The 14,185-nt window shown below is 40.3% G+C and overlaps 1 protein-coding gene and 1 long non-coding RNA gene across 2 annotated transcripts in view; one reads left to right on the forward strand and one right to left on the reverse strand.

Annotated features, from left to right (window-relative positions):
- LOC139023069 (uncharacterized) overlaps positions 1–4,405 on the reverse strand; it is a 387,059-nt gene extending 382,654 nt beyond the window's left edge. The window contains exons 1-2 of the long non-coding RNA XR_011474217.1: positions 4,349–4,405; positions 3,853–3,998 (exon numbers count right to left, since the gene is read on the reverse strand). This is a non-coding gene — a long non-coding RNA (uncharacterized lncRNA). The remainder of the gene's footprint in view (positions 1–3,852; positions 3,999–4,348) is intronic.
- LOC111952941 (kit ligand) overlaps positions 1–12,804 on the forward strand; it is a 59,767-nt gene extending 46,963 nt beyond the window's left edge. Inside the window, exons 6-9 of the mRNA XM_023971976.3 lie at positions 5,052–5,152; positions 7,165–7,277; positions 7,438–7,489; positions 7,664–12,804. Coding sequence (XP_023827744.1) covers positions 5,052–5,152; positions 7,165–7,277; positions 7,438–7,468 — 245 coding nt within the window. The 3' untranslated portion in view covers positions 7,469–7,489; positions 7,664–12,804. The remainder of the gene's footprint in view (positions 1–5,051; positions 5,153–7,164; positions 7,278–7,437; positions 7,490–7,663) is intronic.
- Positions 12,805–14,185: the final 1,381 nt, after the last annotated feature.

Here is a 14,185-nt window from a genome sequence, read left to right on the forward strand (position 1 = left end):
GATGTTGGAAGATAGATGGGAAGGTTGAGTGGAGCTGAAGGGTGGGACTATAAACAAGATAAACAATGGTAAGGGCATACGGGATCTGTGAAATGTGTATAGGTTCGGAGCTTTTGTGAAATAGGCACAGTTACAAGTGGAAATCAAAACTGGATTGACATCAGAAATAGAGGAAGGACTAAGACAAAACAAGGAGAGAACTATTGGTAAAGGTAGACTGTGTCTGCTAAATGTGTTATAAGATGTACTAAATTGAAGGTAAAAGCAGAGTGTTTATTAGTTTACTCCAATTGGGGGGATCGGTGGTAGGGTTGCGGGGGAATAACAATAAATGTATATTCTTTAAAAAAGTAGTATGTCTATATAATGTGTGTATATGTATGCATACTGTGTATGGATATATATATATATATTATATATTATTACCCCAAAAAAAAAAAAATATATATATATATATATTATTTACCCAAAAATATGGGGATTGGAAATGATGCAGACAAATTACATTGGAAGCAACATTCTTCTACAATATTTTAACTGACACCCTAAAAAATAAATAAAAAACAACAACAAAAAATGTAATTAATATTTTTAAAAAACAGACACATCTCAACATCAACTGTTCAGAGGAGACTGTGTTAATCAGCCATCTTGGTCGAATTTCTGCAAAGAAACCACACTACCAAAGGACACCCCATAATAGAAGAGATCTTGCTTCTAGGCAAGAAAAAACATGAGCATGGATAAATTTGTCCTTTTGATGTGATGAGTCCAAATTGAATTTTGGTTGCCAACACCACCGTTCTTCGTGAGATGCGGTGCTGGTGATGAACACGATGATCTCAGAATCGTGACAGACAATGACCCAATCACACCTCCAGGCTGTGTTAATGGCTTTATTACCAAGAAGGAGAGGATGAGGCTTATAGATGTACCTGACCTCAACCAAATTTGAGAGGTTGGATGAGTCGGACCACCAAAGTGAAGAATAAGCAGCCACACAAGTGCTCAGCATATGTCGTAACTCCTTCAAGAATATTGAAAAAGCATTATCAGGTGAAGCTGAGAGAATGCCAACAGTGCAAAGCTTCATTCAAGGCAAAGGTGGCTATTTGAAGAATCTCAAATATAAAAATGTATTTTGATTTGTTTAACACTTTTTTGGTTATACTAACAGGATTCCATATGTGTTATCTTCATATCGTTTTGATGTCTTCACTATTATTTACTACAATATAGAAAATAGTTAAAAAATAAAGAAGAACCCTTGAATGAGTAGTGGTTCTAAAACTTTTTTACCGGTAGTGTATATAGAACAGAACGTTACACAATCGCACCACATACAGTATGTACACTATAAAACTGAAGCTAAAAACTACAGAATACACCATAAACACTATAACGGATGCATGTAGAGATGTATGAATTTTTAAAAAAATTACAGGATGATGAGCAATGGGGGAAATATATATGTAACAGTCAATCGATGGCAGAGCGCAGAAGAAAGTGCAAAGAGCAATGTGCAGTTGTAGGATAAAAGTGCAGGGTGGATAGTCCGTGGATTAAAATTGCAGAGTGGAAAGTCCATGAGTGAGAAGATCATTGTGTACCAGGTGGCCACGGTAAGGGCCAAGGTGTGGGGGAAGAAGCTGTTCAGGTGATGCAAGGTTTTGGTCGTGATTGACTTGAACAGTTTGCCAGAGTTGAGTCATTGGAATAGTGGGTGATCAGAGTGGAAGGGGTCGACGAAGATCTTTCTGCACGCTTCCTCRCCCTGGAGTCGTGCAGGAACTCGATGGAGGGCAGGTGGCAGCCGATGGAGGGCAGTGTGGAGTGTGATTGAGATTGCGTCATCTGTGGATCTATTGGAGTGGGTATAGGGTTTCCGGCATGATTACATACTCAATTTACATCACAAATAATATTGTTAGTGCAGTTAGTATGAGTATTTCGAACACAGCTTCACTAGTTACTGTGCCTCATAAGCACATGATTGACATCAGGAAAGGAGGGTGGGCTATCAGCTGATCATTGATTTACATCAATCAGGCCAAACCAACGGATAGGATGGAGGGTGGCGACGACGACTTGCTGGCAGTAGGTTTCGAATAATAATAATAATAAATAAAAAGGGCACTTTGGAGACAGGAAAGGCAAAAAACATGTGCTCTGCACTCTAGTCAGTGAGGAGGTTACAATCTAAGATAGATGCCCTCAAATTATCAAGGATCCTACCAGATACAACCCGAAATCCGTAAACATGGGCATCCTYATAGATATCATGCTGACCAACTTGCCCTCAGCGATCACTGCCTCATTGCCTGCGTCCGTTATGGGTCCGCAGTCAAACGACCACCCATCATCACTGTCAAACGCTCCCTAAAACACTTCTGCAACCAGGCCTTTCTAATCGACCTGTCCCAGGTGTCCTGGAAGGATATTAAACTCATCCCGTCAGTAGAAGATGCCTGGTTGTTCTTTAAAAGTGCTTTCCTCACCATCTTAAATAAGCATGCCCCTTTCAAAAAATGTAGAACTAAGAACAGATATAGCCCTTGGTAACCCATAACCAACACAAAACCCATAACCAGCACAAAAACATCCTGTGGCGTACTGCACTAGCATCGAATAGTCCCCATGATATGCAACTTTTCAGGGAAGTCAGGAACCAATATACACAGTCAGTTAGGAAAGCAAAGGCTAGGTTTTTCAAACAGCAATTTGCATCCTGCAGCACTAATTCCAAAAAGTTTTGGGACACTGTAAAGTCCATGGAGAATAAGAGCATCTCCTTCCAGCTGCCCACTGCACTGAGGCTAGGAAACCCTGTCACCACCGATAAATCCACGATAATCGAGAATTTAAAAAATAATTTCTCTACGGCTGGCCATGCTTTCCACCTGGCTACCCCAACCTCGGCCAACAGCTCTGCACCCCACGCAGCAACTGGCCCGAGCCCCTGCGCTTCTCCTTCACCCAAATCCAGACAGCTGATGTTCTGAAAGAGCTTCAAAATCTGGAACCCTACAAATTAGCTGGGCTAGACAATCTGGACCCTCTCTTCCTAAAGTTACCGGTCGCCATTGTTGCAACCCCTATTACTAGTCTGTTCAACCTCTTTCGTATCGTCTGAGATCCCTAAAGATTGGAAAGCKGCCGCGGTCATCCGCCTCTTCAAAGGGGTAGACACTCTAGACCCAAACTGTTACAGACCTATATCCATCTAATGTCTTCGAAAGCCAAGTTAACAAACAGATCACCGACCATTTCSAATCCCACTGTACCTTCTCCGCTATGCAATCTGGTTTCCGAGCTGGTCACGGGTGCACCTCAGCCACACTCAATGTCCTAAACGATATCTTAACCGCCATCGATAAAAGACAGTACTGTGCAGCCGTCTTCATCGACCTGGCCGAGGCTTTCTACTCTGTCAATCATCGTATTCTTATCGGCAGACTCAACAGCTTTGGTTTCTCTAATCACTGCCTCACCTGGTTCACTAACTACTTCTCAGATAGAGTTCAGTGTGTCAAATCAAAGGGCCTCAATTCTCAACTCTCAATTCTCAACTCAACTCTACTCAATTCAAAGGGCCACAGGGTTCAATTCTCGAGCTGACTCTTTTCTCTGTATATATCAATGATGTYTCTCTTGCTGCTGGTGATTCTCTGATCCACCTCGACACAGACGACACCATTCTGTATACATCTGGCCCTTCTTTGGACACTGTGTTAACAAACCTCCAAACGAGCTTCAATACCATACAACACTCCTTCCGTGGCCTCCAACTGCTTTTAAATGCATGCTCTTCAACCGATCGCTGCCCGCACCCACCTGCCCRACTAGCATCACTACTTTGGACGTTCTGGCTAAGAATATGTAGACAACTATAAATACCTAGGTGTCTGGCTAGACTGTAAACTCTCCTTCCAGACTCATATTAAGCATCTCCAATACAAAATAAAATCTAGAATCGGCTTCCTATTTCACAACAAAGCCTCCTTCACTCATGCTGCCAAACATACCCTCGTAAAACTGACTATCCTACCGATCCTTGACTTCGGCGATGTCATTTACAAAATAGCCTCCAACACTCTACTCAGCAAATTGGATGCAGTCTATAACAGTGCCATCTGTTTTGTCACCAAAGCCCCATATACTACCCACCACTGCGACCCGTATGCTCTCGTTGGCTTGCCCTCGCTACATATTCGTTGCCAAACCCACTCGCTCCAGGTCATCTATAAGTCTTTGCTAGGTAAAGCCCTGCCTTACCTCAGCTCACTGGTCACCATAGCAACACCCACCCATAGCACGCGCTCCAGCAGGTATATTTCACTGGTCATACCCAAAGCCAACACCCCCTTCGTCCGCCTTTCCTTCCAGTTCTCTGCTGCCAATGACTGGAACGAATTGCCAAAATCACTGAAGTTGGAGACTTATCTCCCTCACTAACTTTAAGCGTCAGCTGTCAGAGCAGCTTACCGATCGCGGCAGCTGTACGCAGCCCATCTGTAAATAGCCCATCCAACCAACTACCTACCTCATCCCCATATTTGTTTTTGTTTTTCTGCTCTTTTGCACACCAGTATTTCTACTTGCACATCMTCATCTGCACATCTATCACTCCAGTGTTAATTGCTAAATTGTAATTACTTCGCCACTGTGGCCTATTTATTGCCTTTCCTCCTTATTTCATTTGCACACACTGTWCAYAGATTTTTCTRTTGTGTTMTTGACTGTACGTTTGTTTATCCCATGTGTAACTCTGTGTTGTTGTTTTTGCCGCACTGCTTTGCTTTATCTTGGCCAGGTCGCAGTTGTAAATGAGAACTTGTTCTCAACTGGCCTACCTGGTTAAATAAAGGTGAAATAAAATTTAAAAAAAGATATTTATAAAATAATATATATATAAATATATATATATATATATATTACAATTATTTGCCAGCTTTCAAATACAAATGGTTTGAATTGTCCGATTTCGTATGATTTCTTTGCTTGCACCTTTTCGATAATCTTACAGACTAGAAACATTTCTGTCCCTACAGGGAAAGAGCCTCTGAGGTTCCTGCCAGAAGTAGTGGAGAGAAGCCTCCTGTCACTACTTGTAATTCCTATTGCAGCCATCGTGTTTCTGTTTGTGTGGAAGGTGAGCTGTTCTTTGACACKAAAGACCTGCAACTTAAAACCTGACTGTTGGCAATTGTCAATCTCTTTGATTGCAAGTAAATTTTTTGGTCTTTGATGGTTTTTGTCTGTGACTGTCTGGGTGTTTCTTTCCCAGTAACTGCTACTTTGACTTCTCTTTTGAATTTAACTTTGTTTGTGGGTTAACATGGGTTTCCTTGGTGTCTTAAGGGCCAACGCAGCCTTTTTTAAATATGAAATAATTTCTGGGTAACAATTAACTTCTTACGGCTGATATCCCGTTAACGGGATCGATATGACAACAGCCAGTGAAAGTGCAGGGCGCCAAATTCAAACAACAGAAATCTCATAATTAAAATTCCTYAAACATACAAGTATTTTACACAATTTTAAAGATAAACTTGTTGTTAATCCCAACACAGTGTCCGATTTCAAAAAGTCTTTACGACGAAAGCATACCATGCGATTTTGTTAGGCCAGCACCTAGTCACAGAAAAACACAGCCAGTCACAAAAAGCAGAAAGAGATAAAATGAATCACTAACCTTTGATCTTCACCAGATGACACTCATAGGACTTCATGATACACAATACACGTATGTTTTGTTCGATAAAGTTCATATTTATATCCAAAAATCTCACTAATGTTTTGCCTTCAAAACATCCGGTGATTTTGCAGAGAGCCACATCAATTTACAGAAATACTCATAATAAACATTGATAAAAGATACAAGTGTTATGCATGGAACTTTAGATAAACTTCTCCTTAATGCAACTGCTGTGTCAAATTTCGAAAAAGCACACCATGCTATAATCTGAGTACAGCACTCAGAGACCAAAACAAGCCATACAGATACCCGCCATGTTGTGGAGTCAACAGAAATCAGAAATAGCATTATAAATATTCACTTACCTTTGATGAGCTTCATCAGAATGCACTCCCAGGAATCCCAGTTCCACAATAAATGTTTGTTTTGTTCGATTAAGTCCATAATTTATGTCTAAATACCTCCTTTTTGTTTGCGCGTTTAGTTCACAAATCCAAATTCACGATGCGCAGGCCAGACGAAAAGTAAAAAAATTCCATTAYAGTTTGTAGAAACATGTCAAACGATGTATAGAATCGATCTTTARGATGTTTTTAACATAAATCTTMAAAAATGTTTCAACCAGAGAATKYCTTTGTCTTTAGAAAGGAAAAGGAACGCAGCTACCTCTCACGGATGCACGCCTGACTGAGCTCATGGCATTCTGCCAGACCTCTTACTCAATCAGCTCTTATTCTCTCATCCTTCACATTAGAAGCCTGAAACAAGGTTCTAAAGACTGTTGACATCTAGTGGAAGCCTTAGGAAGTGCAATATGACCTCATAGACACTGTATATTGGATAGGCAAAGACTTGAAAACCTACAAACCTCAGATTTCCCACTTCCTGGTTGGATTTTTTCTCAGGTTTTTGCCTGCCATATGAGTTCTGTTATACTCACAGACATCATTCAAACAGTTTTAGRAACCTCAGTGTTTTCTATCCAAATCTTCTAATAATATGCATATCTTAGCTTCTGGGCCTGAKTAGCAGCCAGTTTACTCTGGGCACCTTATTCATCCAAGCTACTCAATACTGCCCCCAGCCATAAGAAGTTAAGTAMGTTACTGTGATTGTTTTAAATGAAAATTGTAACAAATCAACAAAAATTGCTTTTTAGCAAAGAGTAATTTCTCAAGCAAGAATTTAGCTAGGACTGTCTGGGAGGGGAAAACTGAAAACTATCTGTTGYTGGCAGAGAGGTTTGGAACTCTTATCAGTTTATTAACTAATTTAAAGCATAGCGATGTCACCAGGCAGGCCAAAACTACATACATAACAAGTAGACATTTCAGGTGGTCTTTTCAAACAACTATCACAATTGCACAGTATTATTCCAACCTCAGTGTGGAAATACATATACAACACAGGAAATTAAGTTTTTGAATGCACTGGGCCTTTAACAAAGTATTACTCTTATCTAACAGGTGAAATCCAGGAGCAACCAACATCAATCAGATGAACTGAAATCAGTGGAAGGAGGCCTCTTCACAGGAACAGAAGAGAGTTTGGCACCTCCACTCGACGACATTTCTGAAAAGTAAAGCCATTCACTCATCTGTTTAATTGAATCTATCAATTCACTAATCTTAATATCTGACAGGTTTGCGTGTGCCAAAATAATTTAGTAGTTTTGTGGTGAGGTGAATTTGTATCTACATATGTCAATAGATTTATGGTACATGTTTTGTCCATTACAGGAACAGATTGAACATCATTGAGACAGTGTAATTGTTCAAGCCTTGGAAATTGGTGAGATWTTTCATATCAATATGTGACCTCAGAAATGGAAAACCGTCTTAGGCAACTCCTGACATTTATGGCTTGACAACAAAGAGTATGGAACTAGGATAATTATTCTTAGTTCGCTGTATGTAAAGATTAACACTAATTTACTGTACATCCACTTCTTTCTCTCTCTCTTAGGTGTACAGAGGAGTCATCTAAGAAAGAGCGAGCAAACATAAAACTGCATTTCTTACGGTGAAAGACTTGCTTCTTTCCTGTCCAGAAACAGACAGCCTTCTCATACCAGAACCAGATAATGGCACACAAAAATGTGCTCAGTCTTATCACTCCTGCAATAAGCTGGGAGTTGTTCTTGCGAGAATATATTAACCTGTCATCTACTATCAAATGTCATCAAATGAAGCTGAAAAGGAGTGTGATTCTCATGGAAACATCTGGAGACACCGGTGAAAACAGTGAACTTCACGGGACAAAGTTGGTTTCACAAGCACTCCCCCGTTTGCACTTTTTGTGGGTTTGGCTGGAGCGTGGACACTGGTTCTACTCCAGAACGCAGCATAGAACAAACACCTATAAATGGCTTTCTTTCATTAGGACTGAAGCATAAATGACTACCTCTAGTCGCCCTCACTTTCCTCAACTTCTCAGCAGCATTCCACTCCACCTCCTTATCCATTTTGGTTTCMATTGGACATTCCCTGAGAATCTATTTTGAAATGAGTTAGCTAGAAATACTCTCAAATTTAACCATCTGTTTTATTTGATGTTTTTTTGGCCATGTACGTACGGAAGGGATGAGGTTGTGTGATGGATTTATTTATTTACTCGGATTGCTGACAGCATAATATTGCTGCAGTTGGAGAGAAAAAACTGTCAGTGATTCAGCTCRTCTATAGACATACTAAATGAGCAGGAAAAGGTCTACGAGGGTGGTTTATAAAGACTACATAACCCATTATTCTGCAATGCATAAAGCCTACTTAAACAGCACACTGGAATCTATAAACACATGCGTTATCTATATTAAGACAGCCATAGAGTATGTGTGATGGTGTTGTTAATTGCTTATGAATGGGTTGTATGAAAGGCCTTTGTTAGAGTTGTAAATGTAAAAAAAAAAAAAWRAWACTTTGACTAACTTTCATTTATCCCATTATATACAGTAAAAATGATTGTCCCTATAGCAATATATGTTAGATCAAGGGTAAATCGTACATATCCATATTGATTTAGATCAGACATTGAGGATCTGATAACACAAGGTTTTTCTATGCCCYCAATGCACAAGAAAGAGGTGGTCTAGCCTCAAGTAAACCAGTTTTGCATCAGATTCTGCAATTACATTAGAACTCCGCTCTGGTATATTGCAGCCTAACCACCCATAAGGCATATTATGTATGTTGCATGTACACAGCTGTACAGTTTAATAATGTGTTGAAGTGGTTCAAAGCTATGAATTGACCTTGAGCCAAAAAACATTTTTACTTGAACAATATACTTGTCAATCCAGTAACCAAGTACCCTAATGAATTGTGTTCCAAATAACCTTCARTAACCTATACAGAAAGTGAGCTAAAACGTTTATTTCTCAGGTAACAATATTAAAAAAATTCTTAACACGCACGTCAAAAGCCAGAATATAGCAAAGTTTGGAGRGGACCAGACTCTAAAATTCACCATTATTTAGAAAAGTGATATGATCTGTGAGGACAGTCTCTAGCAGTTTGTCCACTGTCTATCAAATCGTGTGGTACTCAGCAACTCAGGCTAAGATATTGCAGCATAATTAGGAAGATTAGCCTGATAAAAGTTGGGTCCGCAGTCATGGCCATCATTCTATTATACCCAAAATGTTGTGTATGACATTTCACCAACTCATCAGGAGACTACTAAGAGTTGAGGCAAACCGTTGAAGAAAACGGCAACATGGAGGACCTGAGACCAAGAACSCCGTCTCATTGATAGTTGTTGGTTGTCTCTCAGTGACCATGAACCAATGGGATAGAAAGTGTTGTGGACCATACCTAGAGAGTGTTGAATCATTGCCCAACTGGTTGTAATGATCTCACACCAWTGGAAACAACGTGTTACTTGTGTTGTCATTGTGGCCCTTATATGTTAACCCATTTTCCTCATTTCTATTCACAATTTTGATACTCGTCCAAACAAATGGACCCTAAGCCTAAGTGGAAGCCATATTAAATATCAGGACACAGTCAGAGCAATAACCCTCTTTCTTTGGACACTTATACTCCACAACACCAAGCTCTTATAACGCAATTCTACACTAAATAACATGTGACAGAAAAATGCATTAAACTCCAGTTTGCATTCATTTAGACAATCCTGCCTGCATGTAATGTTTTAGCTGTTGTACTCTTTATAGGAAACGGGTCAAATGGTAAAACCTTTTTATTTCACCAAGTGTATTTGGGAAATTGTCCTCTTGGACTTTTCTGTTAGAAGAGTGTTTTTATTATGCAAAATGGAGTGTAGGTAAAAAATAAAAACACATTGGTGTTCATATAGTTCTCAGCAAAAGTGACAGTTTCAGCATGAGAAGCTGAAACTGCTTGGTGTGAGTAAGTGTTGTTTTGTTAAAGGTACAAGAGTATTCTTTTTCATCCCCCTCTCCACAATGAAAAACGTAAAAAATTGCCACAACAAAACAATCATGTAAGCTTTTAAAGAGTTAACTTCAGAAGGTTTGCAGGTGTTTTACATATTGTATGAATATTGCGATGAGTTGAAACATGGTTTAAGCTGTGAACAGAAATGTGGTGGCATCACCCATGTTCTTGTCTGTCTGAGAGCCTATGAACACAGATATGGGGCTGCGTCCCAAATAGCACCCTATTCCCTATTTACAGTCCATTTGGAAAGTATTCAGACCCCTTGACTTTCACAATTTGTTACATTACAGCCTTATTTTAAAATGTATTAAATAGATATCAAATCGACCCTTATCAAATCGACACACAATACCCCATAATGACAAAGCAAAAACAGATTTTTATACAAWATGCATACAAAACAAGAAAACTGACATAACATTTACATAAGTATTGACCCTTTACACAGACCCCACTCAGTACTTTGTTGAAGCACCTTTTGCAGCGATTACAGCCATGAGTCTTCTTGGGTATGACTCTTCAAGCTTGGCACACCTGTATTTGGCGAGTTTCTCATATTCTTCTYTGCAGATCCTCTCAAGCTCTGTCAGGTTGGATGGGGAGCGTCGCTGCACAGCTTTTTTCAGGTCTCTCCAGAGATGTTCGATCGGGTTCAAGTCCGGGTTCCGGGTGGGCCACTCAAGGTCATTCAGAGACTTGTYCCGAAGCCACTCCTGTGTTGTCTTGGCTGTGTKCTTAGGGTCGTTGTCCTGTTGGAAGGTGAACTTTCGCCCCAGTCTGAAGTCCTGAGCAATCTGGAGCAGGTTTTCATCAAGGATCTCTCTGTACTTTSCCTTTCMCTCGATCCTGACTAGGCTCCCAGTCCCTGCAGYTGAAAAACATCCCCACAGCATGCTGCTGCCACCACCATGCCTCACTGTAGAGATGGTGCCAGGCTTCTTCCAGASGTGACCCTTGGCATTCAGGCCAAAGAGTTCAATCTTGCTTTCATCAGACCAGATAATCTTGTTTCTCATGGTCAGAGTCCTTTAGGTGCCTTTCAGCAAACTCCAAGCGACCTGTCATGTGCCTTTTACTGAGATTGGCTTCCATCTGGCCACTCTACCATAAAGGCCTGATTGGTGGAGTGCTGCAGAGATGGTTGTCCTTCTGGAAGGTTCACCCATCTACACAGATGAACTCTGGAGCTCTGTCAGAGTGACCATCAGGTTCTTGGTCACCTCCCTGACCAAGGCCCTTCTCCCCCGATTGCTCAGTTTGGCTCTAGGAAGAGTATTGGTGGTTCCAAGCTTCTTCCATTTAAGAATGATGATGGCCACTGTGTTCTTGCGGACCTTCAATGCTGCAGAAATGTTTTGGTACCCTTCCCCAGGATTGTGTCGAGGCACAGATCTATCTCGGAGGTCTACGGACAATTCCTTCGACCCGATTGCTTTGTTTTTGCTCTGACRTGCACTGTCAACTGTAAGACCTTATATAGACAGGTGTGTGCCTTTCCAAATCATGTCCAATCAATTGAATTTACCACAGGTGKACTCCAATTAAGTTGTAGAAACAGGATGCACCTGAGCTCAATKTCAAGTCTCATTGCAAATATAAAAAATAAAAAACTGTTTATACATTTGCTGACATTTCTAAAATGCTGTTTTCACTTTGTCATTATAGGGTATTGTGTGTAGATTGTTGGTGGGAGAAAATCTGGGGTCAAGGGGTCTGAATACACTGTAGTTCACTATATAGGGAATAGGGTGCTATTTTGAATGTCTTTCCATGGAGCCTCAACAGCCCTGCAGTCCATGGTGAAGAGAGCAAGAGTGAGCAGCATACCACAATGCATCCCACTGCTGGCTTGCCTCTTAAACTAAGCAGAGTTGGTATTGGATGTGAGACCAGATGCTGCTRGAAGTGGTGGTGAAGAGGCTAGTAGAAGGTCAAATCAAAGTGTATTTGTCATGTGCACCGAATACAAGAGGTGCAGTCCTTACTTACAGGCTCTAACCAATAGTGCAAAAAAGGTGTTAGGTGAACAGTAGGTAAGGTACTCTTTCCTCTGGTCTAAAAAAATATCTCAATGCCCCAGGGGGGGCAGTGATTGGCGACATTGCCCTGTGTAGGKTGCCGTCTTTCGGATGGGATGTTAAACGAGTGTCCTGACTCTCTGTGGTCACTAAAGATCCCATGGCACTTATCGTAAGAGTAGAGGTGTTAATCCTGATGTCCTGGCTAAAGTCCCAATCTGGTCCTCATACCATCATCTCCAGCTTCCAATTGGCTCATTCCTCTCCCCTGTAACTATTCCCCAGGTCGTTGCTCTAAATGAGAATGTGTTCTCAGTCAACTTGCCTGGTAAAATAATGGTTCAATAAAAGAGCCCTAAATATGTTATGGTATCAGTTCTGATATGCTCTTTAGCTTATTTTGGTTGAAAGTAGCTGTGCCCTGAACAGTGGTGTTCAGTTTAGTCTCCCACCATCGAAATAGAATTCCATATTTCTAATGTTAGAATTTGAATTGAGGAATTCTGTGTTTATGTGTTCCAGGAAGTTAGTCTGGGTGCCAAAAGTAAACGTAATTGTGACCCAGGCGAAAGCTGGGCAACACTCTACTGTTTACTGTATTATTGTATAAATKAAAACAGACATATACAGTATATGATGATATGAATAAAGTACACTTATCCAAATATGCAGTGTTGTATTTGCTGATCATTATATAAAAAGTGTTAGAAAGAAATACAGTATACCTTCTAGAGCAAAGGAAATATATAGAGTACCAGTCAAAGGTTTGGACACACCTACTCATTCAAGGGTTTTAATTTATTTTTACTATTTTCTACATTGTAGAATAGTAGTGAAGACATCAAAACTATGAAATAACACATCTYCCCTGACTTCACTCCTTCTAAAGATGTAATCAAATCATTGTTTTCGTCATGAGAAAATAAAGAGCCAACACATGTGGAATATGTCAGTGTGAATACAGCATTGTGTTGCTGTGAATATACATACAGTACTGTAACATTTCGGACAATGACTACCGAAGAAGGACTGACCTAAACTGCAGCRACTTATCGACCTCAACTAAGGTAAACCCAAGGGTATGGTCATGGGTCAGGTGGCTGACTAATGGCTMATTTCTTCATCCTCAAAAGATCCATATGTCCTGCATGCTTTTTGTCACACCACAATATTTGATACGGCTGTGAATACACAATATGTCACAGAGTGCCCTCTGTAATTATTGGGACAGTGAAGCATTTTATCTTCTTTTGGCGCTACACTCAAAGTAATTTGAGCGTATTTTCATCCATATCAGATGAGTATTTTGTGTAGATCGTTGACAAAAAAATGAAAATTAAATCCATTTGAATCTCACTTTGTAACACGAAAAAAGTGGAAAGGTCAAGGGTTGTGAATAGTTTCTGAAGGCACTGTAGTTAGTTATTAGCCCATGTCAGTCCATGCTATGAAACGGCTACGACCACAACCAACATTGCGTTAGGCCTTTTGTGTACCTTGTAGATATAAGCAGGATATGTACAGTACTGTACATCCTTGTAGCTTTAGCTACTGCTATGAAGCATATATGACTCAGGCATGTGTGGGAAACAGGCCCGTGCACAGATCTTTCAGGAGGCATGTGTTCAAAATATAATCCTAATTCATTTCTCAAAATTCATAACATACCAAATGCTTTTGTAGCTATTTCTTTTTTCTTTTTGAGCATAGGCATAGTTATATATATACACACACACACACACGCAACATTGTGGACAGTTAGTATTTGGACATCTATATAGTGTTTTCAGTAATAACTAGTACCTGTCACGCCCTGGCCTTAGTATTCTTTGTTTTCTTTATTATTTTAGTTAGGTCAGGGTGTGACATGGGGAATGTTTGTGTTTTATCGGTTTTGGGTGGTTATATGGTAAAGGGGGTGTTGGGTGTAGTGTATGGGTTTGTGTTGAGTGTATGTGTCTAGCTGTGTCTATGTTGGGTGTAAGTTGTCTAGGAGAGTCTATGGTTGCCTGAATGGGTTCCCAATTAGAGACAGCTGATTTCTGTTG

This window comes from Salvelinus sp. IW2-2015, linkage group LG26 (assembly GCF_002910315.2).
Source record: "Salvelinus sp. IW2-2015 linkage group LG26, ASM291031v2, whole genome shotgun sequence".
In the NCBI taxonomy this organism is placed as follows: Eukaryota; Metazoa; Chordata; class Actinopteri; order Salmoniformes; family Salmonidae; genus Salvelinus; species Salvelinus sp. IW2-2015.